Source organism: Microtus oregoni, unplaced genomic scaffold (assembly GCF_018167655.1).
Source record: "Microtus oregoni isolate MIOR12 unplaced genomic scaffold, Mior012 000060F_ref0000265, whole genome shotgun sequence".
In the NCBI taxonomy this organism is placed as follows: Eukaryota; Metazoa; Chordata; class Mammalia; order Rodentia; family Cricetidae; genus Microtus; species Microtus oregoni.
In genome coordinates, this window is record NW_024543870.1 from 11464872 (window position 1) to 11484414 (window position 19543).

The following is a 19543-nucleotide window of genomic DNA, read 5'->3' on the forward strand; positions in this document are numbered from 1 at the left end:
TGGGATTGGAGTTTGTTAATTCTTTAAGGAGACTTTAGAGAAATTCTAATTTCTCCACATAGAAACACATGCATGTGTACACTAACTACACACATGTTAACCACAATACAGAAAATCCAAGGTGAAGATGAACATATGAAGATATTTTAATGTTAATTATGACAAATTTTTAAAGAAGTTTACTTATTTGAAAGGAAGTAAGCAAAAATTTGTATTTCAGAAGGAATGTCTTAAATAAAAAAAAATTCTCTTCTGAGAACCATTACACTGATTTCCAGTGGACTTTGTCAGAGATCTTTATTACTTTTCTCCATTCCATTTATGTCCACATCATCTTATACTCCATGTGATAACAGTTTCACTAGGTCCAAAATCCTACTGAAAACGTTGAAACGGTGAGCTACCATTTCCCTTTGATTAGTCTGACCAAAGTCACCTGTGTTTCTCCCCCCTCTCAGTTACAGAGAAGATCTTCAAAGTTTACATGTGCCTTTGGGATTCACATTCCTGGCACTCCCAGCTGTGCCAACACTGCCAGCTAATTCTCAGTTAATCAGACAAAAGCTCTTGCATGGGCACCACCCCCTCTAGAGACACCAATAAGTGCACAACTCTCCATCATTCATAGTAAGCTTCCATCCAGAGTGCAGCAGACTTCTTTAAGGACCTAGAGGAGTAAACAAAATAGTCAGAAAATAAAACTCAATGCAAAGGAATTTCCCATGAAATTTTTGGGTGCTTTGCTTGTTTTAAGAAAATGTAGTTTCTAGCCGCTTTTGGTAAGTGTCACTATCTGTTCATCAGAGAAGGACATCAAATGCACTGAATTCCCTTCAGCAGATGAGTTTGGCTTTCTTCCAGCAAAGTTTGAGTTTTGTTTTTATTTTACTATTTTTATACAATATACTTATATATTAACTCATACCATATTCACCTACCTATCTATTTTATAATAGAAGATGTATTTCTAGGATCTTCATAGGTAATATCAACAGAGACAGAAACTAATCCTTTTCATATACACTTTTGGCCTTAATTGAAAGATAAGCATTAAATAATTGTTTACTCAGCAAGCTCTTTAATCAAGGCTATGACAAAGACTGTGATAAGGATAGATTTATTTAGTCTTGAGACCAGTGAAGGCTGACATAAGGGAAATATTGCAATGAGCCTTAGAGAGTGGTAGGGAACTGAGAAGGTGAAATGAGAAGTAGTTTTGAAGCATGTTGCAGGCAGAAGAAACATGGCAAAGGGATGAGATACTCAGGCATAGGGAGTTTTGGAGCAACTGAAGGATGCGGAGAAACTGACAGAGGCAGATGAGATCACATGTGACCATGATGGCCTTTACAATATTCCTCTGGTATTTTTAAAAAAGAGAACTTTATTAAACTCAGACCAGTGGTTGTAAATTTGTCCAGTCCCATGTCCTGCAGGGAAATGCATACATATGCACATGGATTTGCTGCTAGACTCATTAGGCATGGCTGGTTACCCAGACTGATTCATGCCATCAAATCACTCTAGGTGGTAACAATTTCTCCAGTGGATCAAAAGATTTGATGGTCATTCCTATCATGTTAAAGTCTAAAACATGTCCAGGGATCTATATGGAATAAAAAGACAAATCCTACATAACCACGATTTCAAGACATTTGAACTATGTAGGACACTGGGGTATTTCCACTAAGAAATACCTAGAGTCTAGCAGATAAATAGTAGATATTTATATGTCATTATTATTGTCAATACTGGTGTCTCTTCATGAATGAATGGTTGTTGGATGAAAGATTCAAAAGTTTCTGAAAAGCTTGGAAGAAAGGGAAATTAGAGCTATGAGCAAAGATAAATGATGTTATTACCTGACAATATCTCCAAATGCCTTCAATATGGGCTTATTTATATACTGCAATCCGTGCTTGGCACACAGTGACTTTACCAGAGGTGCCACTTTGTGATAATTATGACGTGGCATTGTTGGGAAGAGGCTAAGAAAACAAACAGGAGATGTGAAACTTACACCTGAAGAGAAACACAAAGAAGTTTTATTTATTTCTAAATAAACTCTCACTAATAATGCAGACCCAACCTTGACCTCGCACAAGCTTTCTAGAAAGCCAGAGTGCCTATTCCCCAAACTTCGATCTTTCAACATCTCTGTAAGTCATGTGGATGACAAGCATTTGGGAAGTGCTAAGAGAATAAATATTAACTCCATTTAATATGCTTAGTTTTGGTCAGGTCAAATGAGAATATGGATAAGCTAGCATTTTGAATTACCTGGGAGAGCAAAAGATTACATCTTTCCCATTCTTGACTCTCTTTCATTCTTCCTATGTAAAACCTATCTGTTGAACAGTCAAATAGTCACTCACTTGGGTCTGGCTGTGATATTTAAAAGTAAGTTGGTCCTGCCTCAAGTAATATTACATACTTTGTCCCTCTTTAAGGACTGGATGGGAGTGGGGTGGAAGGAAGGTGGGGAAAGTGGGAGGTGGGGAGAGAGAGGGAACTGGTATTGTTATGTAAAATAAGATTGTTTTAAATTGAAAAAAAAAAAGGAATGCAAAAAAGTTCTCAGATTGGAATTTGTGGCAAGAAGGTATGACTTTTATCTAAGGTTTGGCCATAAATTAGGCAAGTAATCTTCCTGGATCTGAACACTTTCTTTAATAATATAAGGATTGTGGTTCTTCGTTTTCTAGGGTGTTCAAGGATTGACTAAGAATAAAGAATGAGAAAACAGCATTAAGAACATAAGAGTTTCTTTCTCTGACTCCTAGATGCAGCTTCACAGAAGGAATCATGAGATGCATCTTGCTGCATATTCTGGGGAAGATGAGCTATCCAAGTATTATCACTTTCCATTTCTTTATTGCATCTCCACTTAACTGATTGATTGGGAAAGTATCTTCAGATTCACCTGAGAATTGCAAAAGTGACTGGATTTCATTGATGATTATTTAATGATACTTACATTAATATACTTAAATTTCAATTAATCATGGTTACTTGGTGCTATACTTTTTCTTAGGTTTCATTAGCAAATAAAATATGCGTGGGCACATGCACTCATCCATCTACATACCTCCCTCCTCCCTGACCTATAGACGTCACCAGTTCTCAATACTCATAATATATGGAAGCAAAGCTACTGGTCCATTTCTGTAATTCCAGTTTGCTTTCCACAACCTTTAGATTTCCACTTCTTCCCTTCCCAACCCAACCACTGGCACTGATGGCAAGCAGTCTTTAGAGAACCTTGGTTAAACTTCTTAATTCTCTGAGGCTCTTCACTGAACGGTTGCCGACTCTGCTATATTGGGTCAGCCCTGGCTCCATAACGGATCATACGCTTCACTTACTGATGTTCAATTTGGAAGTTCAAGTGCCCAGTGAACCAATCATTGAAAAAGGACTGCTCAATATTGCAGGTGGCCACAATCTGTCAAGAAAGAGCTTTCATTAGCTGTAAGTGACCGCAAGTGTTGAAAATGCTACTTATTTCATGGAATCACCTATTAACCCAGGGTTGTTATTTGTTTATTTTTAGTAACTATGAGTGATACACAACAAAGTCCCACCCTTCATGAAGCTTACCATTTAAAACACACTAGAATATTTTGCTAAGAAGTACATATGAAGGAATATATAGGATTGAAGGAGAAAATGTCACAGCCATTCCTTAGATACAGAAGAGTAAACAGTCATGAATGAGGAGTTTGGTTGAGATGAGTTTTTTTTTTTTTTAAGAAATGTTGTGGAAAATATATGGTTAGGACTTGAGGTATTCTGAGTGATATAAAATAATAAAATATTAATAAAGTCTACAATAAAATTACAGGGTTAAGTACCAGGTAAAAACATGTTTACAATATGGGAATGTTTTAAAAGCCCTACTTTATAATATATCATCAAAAAAGTATTAATGCTCACATAAATGAAAGGTCAAGTATTCTGGGAAACAATTAATATAAATGGTATGTAAATCTAACATGAATGTGGGAAGCACCTAGTCTAACTAATGACTAAAGAAATGAGTAAAAACTAGAAGATACAGAAGTAGTTCTTTGGCTGAATGCCTGAGAAGCATTCTTCGACTGTAAAGGGTGAGGTTTTCTGAGTTTGTGTATGAGCCTGGAAATAAACGAGATAATGACCAAATTCCCCATTACGGTAACAGAGCCAGTGGAAAGAACCATGAGTTAGGAGGCAGGAATGTTTTGGGTTCGCCATCACTTTGCTAAGCATTAGCTGCATGTGTGGTGAGCACACCATGATCCCTCTCTGAAATGTGTGGCCCATATAGTAAAATCATCATTTCTAGGGTCCCTCCTGGTGTACAACTCATCCTAGAATTTTGAGTCTTATATTTACTTGAAAGGCTTTGTTACATGAGTGATTAGAATAGGAAGTCAGCACAATTTTCTATGAATTCCCAGGTAATTAATCTTATCTTTAGATTTTTTTAAACACCCATTTCTTACCAAAATAGAATTATAACACTTCCTCCCTTCATTTTCCTTTTACAGTCCTTCCCAAATACTCTCCCCCAACTCCTTCAATGCCACATTCTATCTTCAAAGTTATAGCCTTTTCCTTTGATTACTGTTGTTCCATATATATGTCCATGTATGCACAAATATATGCATTATTGTTTGTGTGTATACAATTTCAGGGCTAGTCATGTTGTATTGAATAGGGAGTAGTTTAGAGTTTCAATACTAAATTTCTTAATTTTATCATCAGTAATATTTTCATAGCAAGGAAGTGGCCATGGATAATATATAAATAACTGAACATGATAATGCCTCAGTCAAACTTTATATGTACAAACAATCAGTGGGTCAGATTCGGCTGTTGGATTACAGGTGACTGATTTGTACTTTGCATGCAAGATTCTATAATTAAACTGCTTACGTTTAAAAGCTGCTGCAAGCCGGGCGGTGGTGGCGCACACCTTTAATCCCAGCACTCGGGAGGCAGAGGCAGGCGGATCTCTGTGAGTTCGAGGCCAGCCTGGTCTACAAGAGCTAGTTCTGTGACCGGCACCAAAGCTACAGAGAAACCCTGTCTTGAAAAAAAAAAAAAAACCAAAAAAAATAAATAAATAAAAGCTGCTGCAATCCTTATTAGTTGTGTGCCCACATACAAGTTACCAACCTTTTTTACAAGTCAATTTTATCATTTTGTAAGGTGAGAATCATCATTATGTCCTCCTTGTGTAGTTAAATGCAAACCATTGCACAGTGCCTGTCCTCAGGGAAGTGCTTTATGAAGGCAAGTTACCATTATTGTTTAAGGCAAACAGATTATAAGACCGTCTGGCTAGAAGGATTGTCCCTTGGGAATGCCACCATCACCTGAGTGCTGAGCCAGTCGTGATTCTCATCCTTGCTCATTTTCATTGGTATGTGACTCATCTGGGTAACATAGGCAATCCAGGGGCTCTCAATAAACCTTTGGAGGAATACAAAGTAGTCTTGGTGACTCCTTTGGTGTGTTTTAGTTGAAATCACTGAGCTTGCATGACCTCTGGCTGAACTGGCCAAACACTGGAGAAAATGAACAAGGTTCTAAGGTTCTAACGGCGTTCCATTTCCTCTTTTAATGCCAATTCTCACTAGGGTTGACACACAAGTATTTGACAATATGCTTTGTACTACTTCCTAACTCACAGGAGCACGACCTGGAAGCAGTCTACTCTAGCTTTGGTGCAAGGATGAAATATACCAGTGGCTGAGTGCTTGCCTGGCATGTGTGAAGCCTAGTTCAATTCCCAGCACAAGAAAAGAAAATTACCAGGTTCGCTAAGGGCATTTGTAAAGCAATTGACAGTTTGCCATCAGATAGAGCTGGGTTCAAGTTCTGTCTTGACATCTTTCTTGGCCCTTACTTGTTCTGTTACCTTAGGCAAGTGATTTAATCTCTCCAAGCTTCAGTTCCCTGAGCGGAAAGAAAGAAAGATGATACTATCTACATCATAAGACTGTGTGGGGATTACATCAAACAAAGCGACGACTGTCAAGCCTTTAACCGGCTGTCTGATGCACAGTTGCTCTCATTATCCTTAAAACTAGTAAGAGTTTAATATAACAATGCAGCTGAATGAGAAAGAAACAAATTAGAAGTTTGGGAAGGGCTATGTATGCAAAATAGTGGTTTGAAGCCTTTTTGGTTTGTAGAAAAATTTCTCGTCATGATAGAACTTTTCTTGCTTCATGATGATTCTTGACAGAGTTTCTGGTGTCAAACCTCTTAAGCTACAATGCCTTCAAAGAACAACTGGCATGGCTTAGTTGGAAATCTAAGGAAGAAGGGGAGATTCAACCGGGACAAATTCTTAGAGGGAGCTTGTGTTGTTCAATCCTTTAAACTACCACCTTTCAGCTTGCTTTCAAACTTCTCATGGCAGTGGATCATGCTGTTATCATATTTTACTAACTACAAATGTTTCTGGTAAAAAACAAGGTTATAGAAATAAAAAAAATATTCTTACTTGACCAAATATATGAGCAACACCGTTCCAAAAATGCCATAGAAAGGTCCAAATGTGATGAAATACCGAAGGTAAAAGCTGCTGACCCAAGCAATGTCCTGCAGAGATAAACATTTTGGTAAGAAGTCTTAAACATGGTTCCAGATCCCGTTCTTTGGATACTTTCTCAATCAGATGTCCTGTTACACCTGGAGAACAAGCAGCACTTTCAACTCATTTTCTATCTGGTCTAGGTTTTGAAGATGGGATAAGTAACTCAACTCACCACCCAGTACTTTCGAAGGTACATCACTTGCATGGATTGGAGATTGAAGTAGACAGGCATGAGGAGGGGAAGAGCAACTGAAAGAGATCCGAAAGAAAGTTGATGGATAAATGAGCAATGTGAACCCTGGTGCAAGTCAGTAGGTGTTTGTCTATTCCACATGCCCTTCCTAGAGGGTTGGCTTTGAGAAGGGTTGATACCCAGAACCACATTCTAAACTCCATTGGGATTTCACACGTCAGGGACGAGGGGGACGGGGGGGGGGGATAATTTGGCCAACAATTGCAGGTGCAAGTTTCCCGAAGTAGCTAATGAAATCCTGTAAGTAAGAGTCATTCTGATAGACACTTCCCCACTCTTCTGTTGTGATCTTTCAAGGTTTTCTTAGGTTCTGGAGTCTTTTAGGCCCTCTAAGTCCTCAGATATTGATTCTGTCACAATACTTCAGTATGACAGGAATGAAGTCGTGTGCTCGTTTTCTGGACAGAGAGCTATCTACCTGATTTTCTCATCACATCAGTAAGGCTTCCGAGAGCACAAAACAATCTCCGAGAGACTCTTAGACTGTGGACCAATATTTTTTCCCTGGTCAAACTTTAGCTAGCTTCCTTTGAGCTTCGTTCTCAACTAGATCCCAAGCTTGATCCATGAGGATGGCTAATTGTCAGCACAATCGATTTCACACATACTCACTGTAGCAGCTCAAAGCCAGGACACTCAGCTTCCTTAAAGTTCCCACTTGGGAAAACCAAATGCTGCCAGAACAATTTACTTTGTCCCATCCCCCTTGATAAGAGGAACCTGGCATCATTTTCCATAGAGAATTATTTAGGCTATGTCTAACTGCAAATCATTTCTCTCTTCCTTTGAGATTTATTTGCTGGAACTCAAGGACCAGGGGACCTTCCTCTTGAAATATTATAAACAAAGCCTCTTTTCCAGTGGGAACAAAGCCCAGCACCAGTGAACGCCAGTTGCAGAGATGGTCTAACTGTATCACACTCCTTCCGACTGGGAGGTCAGTATCTTTCAATGCATTTCTTTAGTATTTGGAAAACTTTCCCTGCTCGCCATTTGTTTCTGCAGAGTTTAGCTAAAGTGGTACTGAAGCTCCTCTCTCCTTTTGCATTAGTCTGAACAAAATTTTCCTAGTCATCTTTAACAAGTTCATGGCCATGTTTCTCTGTGACAACTGGACTTATTTATACATAAGAGGCTCAACTGGCATTTCAAGGAGAAGTGGCACCAAGAAACCGTGGAGGGTTTGTGGCGTAGGCATGCTGGAGTGAGTTTATACTCTGTCCTCACTGTTTATAAGCTAAGGGGGTATTTAACAGTTACAGAAATGTGATGTGAAGACATAGTACTTAGCAAAGTTCAGAGAATAAATGCTTTTTTGTGAAACTACATGTTCAGTGGCAGCTGCGATTTGGAAATTGGCATAAAAAGGGTGCAGTGATGGGTACCAGGTGGAGACACCAAATCCCAGTGTGGAAGAGAGATGCAAGCCTACTTGATAAATAATTCATCTAGTGGCCATCTTCCATAGGCATGTTACAAGTGACCACTAGTTGCCTACGTGGGCAAATAGGCCACTGTGAGGGTTTCTCAGTCTCAGAAGTATTGAATTATATGGCTGGGCAATCATGTATTATGATGGACTTTTCCTGTGCATTATAGGATTTTTGAAATTATACCCCTTCCCTTCCATACTGAGAAGCAAGAATGTCTCTAGACCTTGTTCAAATGTCCCCTGAGAGAACATATCCTCGGTAGACAACCTGTGGTGTTCAGGTGGTGTTTGTTTCCTTCCCTGATGTTAGTGTGTTTCTAGATGTGCAAGTATGTTTTAGATTGATGGACTTTGGAGTTACTTGAAAACTTGTTCATAAGTTACCAGGAGTTTGATTTTATTTAATAAGAATATTAATATTGCTATCAGAATTAGTAAACTAAATGGTTTTGCATTCAAGCTTGGCATTATAGTGTAAGATCTCTTTCTCTGTCATCTGTCTGTCTGTCTACCTACCTTTCTACCTTCCTACCTACCTACCTACATCTATCTATCATCTATCTATCTATCTATCTATCCACTTACCTATCATCTAAGTGTCTGATTTACGTGCATATGTTATAGCTGCTTGCTGATCTCAGCAGCTGCAAGGTTTCTTCCATGTAGAAACTTTCTCGATGCTCTTTACCTTGGGGGTCTACTTTTTCTGGTACCACACCGCAATTTTTTTCGTGTTGTTTTTCTACCTCTTTTTTTCATTACAAAGGGTTATTTTTCTTTTATTTCAATGTTGTTAAAATTTTCTCATACAAGGGTGTTGACTCCCTTTTTAGCATTCTGACCCTCTTTAAGTATATCTTTTATTTCTTGCCAAATACCTAGTATGATGAGGCACCTGTTAGAAATGCCTGTTTACTTTTCTATTTTCATTTCATACTTTCCCACCAGTGAGTCTGAAATAAGATCTGTTTATTTTCTCATGAACAAATCAGATACGAGTTGGTTTCTGTGAGACAGTTCCAATCATGCCTTCAGCATGGCTCACTGACAAGAAAAGTGGCTGCAGGAGACTCACCCATGTAGAAGTATAGGTGCTGCTTCTCATAGTCAATGTATTTGATTTTCTTCTTGCCATACTACAAGGGCAGAGGATAAAAGAAAAAGTCATTATTCTCTAGCACGTGTGTGTGTGTGTGTGTGTGTATGAGAGAGAGAGAGAGAGAGAGAGAGAGAGAGAGAGAGAGAGAGGAGGCAGACACAGAGAGGAAGAGAGAGACAGAGATGGAGTGGGAAGGGATGAGAGAGGGGAGGTGTGAATTTAGGACTCACTGCCTATCAAACTTGAGACACTAGAAGAACCAGAGCAGGCTTGGGAGTAAATAGCCACTTTAACTGAGGGTAACTCTTGCTCAGAGTTTACTATCATTTTAAAATAATTCTCAACTAAATAAAAATTTAATATTTTTTATATTTAAAACACTGAAATTCATTCTCTTCTCACGCAATGTTAACTTCAGAATAAACGTTTCTGTGAGTTCTTTTACGCTCTCATTAACTGTGGTGCTTATACTTTAGCTTGAAATTCTGTCTCTGTCTCTACTGTCCCCATCTAATGGAAGCTCACTAAGAGGCTTTGTGACAAAAGGGATATACAGGCTACCTCCCCTTTCTCTCCTCTCTTTTCTTTTACATTCTTGTCTTGAGTTTCAATTACTATACTGAAACATCACGATAGTGTATATAATATTTTTATAAACATTATATGCAGTTTCTCATCATGTGCAACTATATGATTCCACTCAGAAATTAGAATATGATTCATTTCCTGGATTTCTTGATAAGTCTGATCCATGCTCAGGATGCAATGGTAGCAATTACTTTAAGGCATAGGATTAATGATTGTATATCTATAATATCTAGCTGACATTCATTAAGGGATTAAATGAGTGAATGTTAATTCATACACACTCTTTGTTTCCCTCTGGTAAGTAAGTCACAATATTAGAGGACGTGTTGGACTCATTTTATTTTGTTGTCCCTTGCCCTTCTATGTATAGAAATCTTCCTTTATATAGATAATGCATCTAGCACCTGCTTTTATTACCATAAATACAAAGAAATATTATGGTGATGAAATACTAATATCTATTTGTGGTTGCTCTCAAGTTTCCAGACACCGGAAAGTAAGTAGTGAGAAACACCGGAAAGGGGTGAGATGGAATATGCTTGGGACCTGATAAACCTAGACGGACTAGTTGAGTACCACCCTGAATAAAGACATTAAGTCTTTCTGGACAGTCAAAGTGGGCTAAGAAAGTCCTGTTTGAATAATGGGCTAAGGTTTGAAAGGCTTTCAGGGAGGATATATGATAGGAAAAACTCGTAACTCAGACATCACTCTGTGGAAATAAAATATTGAGTTTCAGAGGTGGAATAGCTGCAGTTCACGCTGTAGGCTGTAGCATCTAGACCTCGAACAAACATTCTGTGAGTGGGCCCACAGGTATCTTTCAGAATCTATTGAGATGGTTTCCATATTTGTGAAGTGGCAGCATTTATGCTAAGCGCAGCTCTCTAGAAGGTGATTTGGAGGGAGTCAAGTTACTTCCTTACCTGTGCTCTGGGGAGGTATGTCAAAGACACAAACACATCACTATTCTAGTGTGGAGCATGGAAGTCCACAAGCACCAGGGGAATCAAACAGTTGTCGAAAGCAATTCGTTCGTAATAGTAGGTAACATCTTTGGCACATACTTAAGCAAGAACCTTTATGTTCTCCCTTATTTGGGGCAGATGATAAGTTCCTCAAAGATGGAAAAAAAAACTTCTAAAAGTTACACTGTTTTTGCATGCTGTGTTAAACAGGTTCAGGCAACAAGCAACAAAGATGAAATAAATTTCCTAATACTCTTAAGTTCTTCTAGAAGATAGAGATCTGTGTGAAAGTATGTGGTTGTCGGGAGAGATCATTCTCCTAGATAAAGGGTAAACTTCAGTCAGGATGCTTCCTTTGTTTAAGGAACTCTCTTTTTTCTATAAAACTCAGTAATTTAAATACTCTTATATAACAGACTAAAGTTGAGATTTTAAAGAAGAATCAATGACTGAAAAATTCAGCATATTACTTTAACATACCAGTTTCTGTTTAAAAGTCCAAATTATGAGTTGGATCTACACCTGTTATATAAGTCATTGAGCAATGTGGCTCATATAAATCAAACATACCAAAAATGAATATCTCTTTTAACTAGACTAGAATGAGTTGAGTCAACCAGTTGTTTAGATATTTGCAGTCTAGTGCTAACCAAATGCACTAAGTTTATTTTCTCTCAGTGACCTTTCTTCATATCCTTGCTTTGAAAACTAATGTTGGCCCTTGTAATCTGATTCTACTCCCTGAAAATAGTTTATGTTACCTCAGAGGTAGTGATAAGGACTAGAAGTAAACCTGTCATTGGGATTGCTCAAGCAGGGTGATACAGGTTATTATATCTTCTGCTGTGGGAGTCTGGACTGAGTGACGTTTATGGTCAAAAATTTAGAACTCTTAAACTTCTTTTATACTTATAACCCTAGACTTTCCTATTCGGGTCTTTATCTGGACCTTAAAAGGGAGAGAAGCTCTGAGATCCTCTGTGTAGTTAGAACAATCAAAATTGACCTTTCCATGAGAAGGATCACTTCCAGGAACATTTTCCTAACATGGTTGCTAAATGCACCTTGACAGGCTGAGTATCTCCAACCAGGAAAAGTGGGCCCAAATCTATGTCTGGATCCTTGGGGTAGATGTTTGGTTTCACATGATGCTGGAAGTGTCGATAATTCCACCAGTCAGCGGAGAGGCCCTGAGGAGAAGAGAGAATTAATTAACTAATAGAATTTTCTCCCCAGGCACCCCTCATTGTTGGAGTGTTCTGAATCTTCAAAGAGAAAATAAGAGATTGGTTTCTCTAGCTGACCCTGATGCTGGGCCACAGGATGATTAGACAAAGGTGCTCAGAGCTAGGAAGAAATACTTTTCTAATTCAAGAACATGACTTCAGGCTAAGAAGATCTCCTGAGAAGGGAAACATAATGTACTCATATGAAATGGTTTTCTAGCCTTCTTTTATAGGAGCCAAATCTAAAAAATTATTCTGAAGGTAGATGGAGCAGAGAGCTGTATTCCTATTTTACATATAAAGGAGCCTCACAGTTAAGACTTCTAATTAGCTATGGAGGAAAAAGTGACCCTAGGAATCTGACTTCAATGAATATTTCAAAGAGTCAAGAATCTGTGTTCTCTCTCCTTGGAGGCCTCTGCTCAGATCATTGCAAGTCCCAGCTTACTGCTCTTCTATGAAAACAAATGAGAATAAAAACTTTCTAGCTGGAGCCAAGGTAGAATCATCTTTGATTATTCTGCTCATGATTTTCTTTCTCACTCTAAGTTTGAGAGTTTTGATAAAGCAAAAGATTTGAGGTCTCTCAATCTTCTTTCATATACTAGCTGTTTAAAATCTGATGTGTAGCTTTTGGCAAATCATTCATCTTCTTTGAAGCTCAATTAATTCCATCTCTGCATGGTAACATTTAGTTCCATGGACGGCTCAGAAAGATGTGAGATGCTGAAGCAACAGCGCTGGCTTTTTGAGAGACCCAGTGGCTTCTTATTTGTGCTGTTTACAGAAGAATGAACAGCAGTAATATTTTTATTACCACATTTTCCATCTCTTAATAATCCATGTTTACATATTATAGATCATCGCTGTCCATTATAGAAGCTACTATTTGTGGCTAGATAAACTAAGTCTCAAGATTCATTTTGCAGAATCAGTACACAAAATAGATGCAAAATATTTCACTAATTTTTAGGTTGATCACAGATTTAAGTCATAGTATTTTGGATATTTTATTATAGATTTAAATAAGCAGTTTAAATATGGCTATATAAAATTGAAGAAGGATGTCCTTTCGAAAGTTTTTCATTTTGAGAATTCATACAATACTGTGTCTATCTACATCTTCACCCCTCTGACTACTTTTGTGTACCCTACACTCCCACCCAAGGTCATGACCTCTTCTTTAATTGCTATTGTTACATATGCATATGTACACATATGTACCCATATACATTTATACACGCATATGCCTACATATACAGCCATTGAGTCCATTTAGTCTTACTCATATGTACATGTGTCGATGCTGACTTCTTGGGAGTAGACTCTATGCGGAGTTAGTCTCTTGAGGAGATTCTCCCTCTCTCAATAGCTGCTGATCACCTCTAGCTCTTGGTCTATGGGTAGGACTTTGTAGTATTGCCCATGTCCATGTTGGTATGCCTGTTGCTGTTGTCATTATGCTAGCTTTGTTTAGGGAATCTTATTGTTGAGGGTCTGTGAATGCATTTTCATTGTTATGCCCAGGGGACATGATCTAACAGCAGGCACCTTGGTCTTACGATGTCATTTTAATATAGCTTATATACTGTTCCTACTGGAGAAACATGGTGTATAAACCTCACACCTCAAAGGTGATGAGTATGCTTTGAAAGCCCGTGAGCATTAGCCCTGCCTTTCCATCTTCTTTCTGGAAGTTCTACTCTGAGACATTGCAGTTATCTACCTACTCACAAACAAAAAGAATGGATGTGTGTTCCCTTTACCCTCCAACACTTCCTAACACTTTTACAGTGGGATTTCAAACTCCACTTAATATCTATTTCCTGACTGCCTGGGGAGTCACTTCCCAGATACCTTATGGTTGCTCATACTTTTGTCCCAAGTTGTATTTATCACTCGCCTGTGGGGTCTCATTACACTCAGTCCTCTTCCTGTCAAGCTACACAGTCATTCCCCTTTTCACTCATTGGTTAATCATCTTGAAGTATATCAGATTCTGAGCTAGGCAGGCACTTACGATACTAAGAAAGGTGTGAAATAAGAGGTTCCCACACTAGTAATATACAATCTAATGGGAACTGTTGACAGCAAAATGCTGCATGATAAGAAATGATTCTCTTTTTAAATTATCTTTTCCCACAGCTGATATTTTGGCTACTTCCACCAGCTGACTGCCCTTTTAGGCAATGACTACCTGTGGTAACTGGTATCATGGAAGACAGGTTTTAATGCACAGTAGATCTGGGAACAGATCTTAATAGCAAAAAGCCCTAGAGGTTAGAACAGTGGCCAACATAATGTTGGGTGTGAACTAAACAACCAGTTCTACCTGAACCCCGTGTCTGGAAAACATTCTTACCAGAGACAAAGGGGAGTTCTTCATGGGCAGGAGAGGACTTTCAGCCATATGCCTGGCTACCCGAGACAGTTCTATGTGAGTCTTACTTAGGTCATTCCTTATTTCTAAATTATGTCCTTAATTTGGTGCAGGAGAAGGAATCTAGGCTTTAGACTGATGTCAAATGGAATTTAAATTCTTGTTTGGACATCTACTAGGTGTGTGACTTAGGAAATATCCTTAACCAGGATATGGATGCAGCTCTTCCTCTTCCTTTCCACCATATCTTTAGAATATAGTCACAGATGTCAGGTCAGGTCTTAAACATGGAATAGTCTGCTCCATTATCTCTATAATGATACAGGATTCTTACTATTTGTAAAATTTTCATATAGGGAGATCTTGAAAAAAATGTTACCTGATGTCTATCTCAGGGGTCAATAATATCTTTAATTTCATTAAAAAAAAGACCCTTTGGGATATTTGTACATATACAGTGTGAGATATGGAGATGAGAATTAAATCTAAATCTAAAACTCATTTGTTTCCCATATACCTTGTCCTGGAGATAAATTTATTTAGCATTTTAAAGAATATTTTGGCATGAATCAAAGTTCGATGATATGGAATTTTCCATTCCTGGTATCATTTTGATGTTAAAAATATTTAGATTTAGAAACATTTCACATTTAAGTTTTTAATTAAGAATGTTGGATCTGTAATACACAAAATACAAAATGTATGTAGACATTTCACATTTCATGGTTCATTTTCAGAAAGGATATTTGACTATTTGTGTACTATAAACATCATGCACACACACACACACACACACACACACTGGAAAGATGCTGAATAATACCCATGCTTTTCTGAGTTATGGGGGGAAAGATATTAGGCCTAGTGTTGAAATTTAAAGTTGTAATGATCATAAGAGGCGGGGATGTTGCTGCATATAATTTTCTTTGTCATCTCCTTCCCGCCCACTTCAGCACCCCACAAGCAATTTTCTCTTCCGTACATGTTGAAGCCTATGTTTATTTTGTTCATGAATCACTGGCTTTGCCTGCTAAAAGGCTCTGCTTTTAGAGCCACTTCCCATTTTCTCATTCAAGTCAGGAGTCGTCAAAGATACATACATTTCAAACTATGAAAACTGCTTTTTAGAGACATAGCATGGGAAGACCTTTGTGTAAATTGGGATTAGCGGGGAAACACTGGCTCTAAAAAGAGCCAGTAAGGGTAGAACTCACCGGAAAATTCCACATAGTTGGTACCAAACCAACTTCTAATTAGCTTGAGGGCAAGTGACTTTTAATTCCTCTGTCTCTTCAGCTTAGGGGAGGGAACACATGCAGCTTTACTATCTGGATCTCATAGTGACAGAAAAAACAAAGCCTATGTTTTTATTTTGTGATATTTCAGAGTGAATCCAGAAAATGTATCTACTTAGCAAAGGTGGATATAGGTACAGAAGAACATGACTCTAGGAATTTTCTGATTAAAAAAATCTTGTCATATAATGTGGCAATTGCTTTTTGAGGGACAGACATGTCTCTAATGGGAATGCAAGTTCAGCTCTGTTGCTTAGTCTAACCATGGCTCCATCAGCTGAATGAGAGAGACAGTGGCTAAGAACAAATGATTTCTGTAACCCAATGGCAGTCGGACGTATAGGCTACTTCTTAGTACTATCATGATCAAACATTTTTCTTATTGATTCTAGATCCTCATTCTGGTTGTGAACATATTGTTCCTTGTATTATCAATAGCTTCCATGATTATTTCTAAACACTGTTACACCTGCTACTCAAATATCACATATAACTGCCAATAATCTCACAGGTTGAAGCTTTTATCCATCTGTTTTCATTTTCTTTTCAACAAAGAAACTAACGTTCAAAAACATTAAATAACTTGTTCAAAGTGACCCAGTTCTATTGTTGGAGTAGTAGTTCTCAGTGCTGGCTCTAGGTTAGAATTATTCACAAAGCTTCCAAAGAGCTTCACCCGCGCTGACACCCAGGCCTTGCTGAAAATAAATTAAATCAGACCATCTTTAGTGGTCTAGGCATACCTACATTTACCAAGATCTTCAGTTTCCTCCAAATGATAGTTCAAATTGAGGAGCTCCACTCTGGCCTGTATTATTTAATAGTCTGGTATGAATTTTTCTAAATAGCCAGCTTGCAGACATTGGCTTAGATAGTCAATCCCCTTAAAGATTCCTCTTATCTGAAAAGTAGGATTCTGTACTATCAATCTCGTGAGTCTTATGTGTAAGACTCAAAAATGAGACTCAAAGGAGACAGCTCCGCACTTGGCTTTATCTCCTTTGAGCTCAACCATTCCTTATTATTTGTTATACATGGCTGCATGCGACTCACTGCTCTCCAGGGTTTTGGCTCTAGCATCCTCTTCAGTTCTCTTTGCTCTGTTAATTAGTTGCCTATTTCCAGGCTGGTAAACCAGGTGAATATCCTTGAGAAGTAAGCATTGCCTGTTTCCAGGCTGGAAAACCAAGTGAATGTCTTTGAGAAGTAATATAAAGAGACTGCGCTAAAGAAGAAAAAACAAGGTGACTCAGTGCCTGAGGACTTTCCCTAGGAGGATCTATCTTGAAGGGATTGAAGGAAAGGATTTGTTTGAGATGGTTTTTGTTTGTTTGTTTGTTTGTTTGGGGAGGGGAGTACATATTTCTGAGTCAGAATACTTGATTTAAACTGTAAACATTTAGAGAAAAGCTGAGATTCAACTCATCTCCTGATGTTACAAAAGGTCAGAGACGCACATGGTAATATGATGGCATACTGAGCATTGCCAGAGACAAAGCCCTTAACAGTGCAGTTCTGTCATCTCTGTTCATCTGTGCTTTCACTCATTCACACAAGAAGCTTAGTGAAGAGCTATGTGAACTCACTATTGCTGTGTAGGATAGCACATTTCATTCTCAGAGAATAATGCCTGTTTTTATTTTCAACTCTAGCAGAAGTCTTGCAATCCTCCTCTTCAATAGAATCACCTAGCCTTCCTCAGCTATTCTTCATCTTAGTTTTTGTATGTCTTCTGGGATAGCATTTTTCCTGTATGTACTCAGCCTCAACTTTCCAGGATTGATTAGATCTGATGAATTCCCCTAAGGAAAATCTTCACGTCTCTTCTAAGAAGATCTTCATTCATGATTTTCCAGAACATATCAAGATTTTAAGGATACAAACATTCTTCTGTGAATATTCCTGAGAACAATGTGAATTGAGCCAAAGAGTTTATCAGTCATAAAAAAATAAACACTAAACACATTCTTCTTAAAACTTAAACTTGATCTTGCTTTGTATTTTGCAATGTTATATTAAGTATAATGATTATAAAACCTATATTATAAAGATATTTTTACTTAATGCTTTTTGCTGCTTCAAGTGAACATACAGGACAGAACAACCCCTGCCTTAAGGGTTACATTCCCAATCTCCATCATAATCCCTCACATCCTGTACCTTGAGGTGACACATTACAAATTTGTGCATCAGGCGGTTCCACTTGGACTTCTTAAACATGGAATTGTGTCCTATGTCATGTTGTAAAAACGAACTTTGAGCCTATGAAAGAGAAGGAGGTTAGAGAAGTTGCAAAGTTCCTTGTGCATATGGGCAGTGCTAACTGTACTCAGTGGGATAAAAAATATCATTTATAAAGATGGGCATGATGTTGGCAGGGAGATACAATGAGTGGTGTCTTGAGTGGGCTAGGAGGGGATAGTGAGCACTGAATATGATCAAAATATATTGAGTGCATGCATGATGCTTTCAAATGAAAAACAAAAGGATGAAAACACCCCAAGCTTCTGTCTGAGGCTGCTGCCCAAGCTTAGGACACCTGCTTACCTGAGAAACTGTAAGGAGAAAAGAAATGAGTATTGTAACAGTCCAGCCACTGCCAAAATGACGTAGTATTAGCCATGCTAGGACTTCCAAAACCAAGATCTGGGCAAGGTGGAGAAAGAAGAACCCCAGGTTGGCACTGAACATATTCATGGTCTCTAATGTCTTGCGCAGTTGCCGAAAATCTTCCACCAACTGTGGCTGTGAAACAAACATTCAAGGTTGGGATTAGTTCCTTCGGGGGCTGGGAAGATAAATGGGTGCGACATGCTAACATTTACAGTTGTTTATGGAAAATTCAAAGTAATTCATTTAGAAGCAAAGAGTTAAAATGAGGAGAAATGATGCTTGTCTAACATTTTAATTACATTTTAATACACATCTTAAATCTTCATTTTCAGGGACAACTTTCCAATAATAGATTTCTACTTCTGAGAAGTTAGGTGTTTAGAATATGGAATTTTATGAGTGATATCATGCCCCTAATTTTTCTTACGAAGGTTCAGAGTTGGCCCGAGTTTCTTTATGTGCTCAAGAATGACATGCTCATGCATAACCATCTCTGACTGAAACACAGAAATCAACACATTCATCTGTAGGGAAAGCACTGTCGTGTCACATAGGTTCGCATTAAAAACTCTTTCTCCCTTATAGCAGGAGAAAGAAGAAGACCTGGAAGGTGTGGAGGGACAGAGGAGAAGCAAACAGGAGAAAGATGGAAGGAGTTTTTGAAGAACTCTGTAATGCGTAAAACCCTGAACAGTAGATTCCTTACCCACAGAGAAAACGCATCAAAATTATCAGTGTATGTTTGAAACCGAAGAGAGTCCCACCTCATAACCAGGATGACTAAAAAGATAAATGGGTAGGTGATTACACACTTTGACTATACTGCATAAAGAGATGATTCATATCCTAGAAAGAACAAAGGAGGATGGTAAAAATTTTGTCGTACCACTCAGAATAATTGAAGATGAATACATCGGCTCTTTCTAGAATTTTGTATGGGATGTTATGGAACTTTGGTTGCTCACTGAAACTATTGAAAGTGAACCTCAGCTAAAGGAGACCGACTTGTGTTGTTTTCAGCAACATACACTATGTATCCATTTTACTGGTGAGAGTATTTCATCTAGATATCTAGAAGCTTATTCTTCTGGGAGATG

General features: G+C 38.2%; 1 protein-coding gene across 1 annotated transcript in view; it reads right to left on the reverse strand.

Annotated features, from left to right (window-relative positions):
- Positions 1-314: 314 nt before the first annotated feature.
- LOC121439354 (fatty acid desaturase 2-like protein FADS2B) overlaps positions 315-19543 on the reverse strand; it is a 34767-nt gene continuing 15538 nt past the window's right edge. Inside the window, exons 3-12 of the mRNA XM_041639867.1 lie at positions 18381-18578; positions 17994-18095; positions 11997-12122; positions 9353-9413; positions 6765-6841; positions 6500-6597; positions 5364-5460; positions 3366-3445; positions 1863-1988; positions 315-667 (exon numbers count right to left, since the gene is read on the reverse strand). Of these exons, the coding sequence (XP_041495801.1) occupies positions 619-667; positions 1863-1988; positions 3366-3445; positions 5364-5460; positions 6500-6597; positions 6765-6841; positions 9353-9413; positions 11997-12122; positions 17994-18095; positions 18381-18578 (1014 nt within the window). The 3' untranslated portion in view covers positions 315-618. The remainder of the gene's footprint in view (positions 668-1862; positions 1989-3365; positions 3446-5363; positions 5461-6499; positions 6598-6764; positions 6842-9352; positions 9414-11996; positions 12123-17993; positions 18096-18380; positions 18579-19543) is intronic.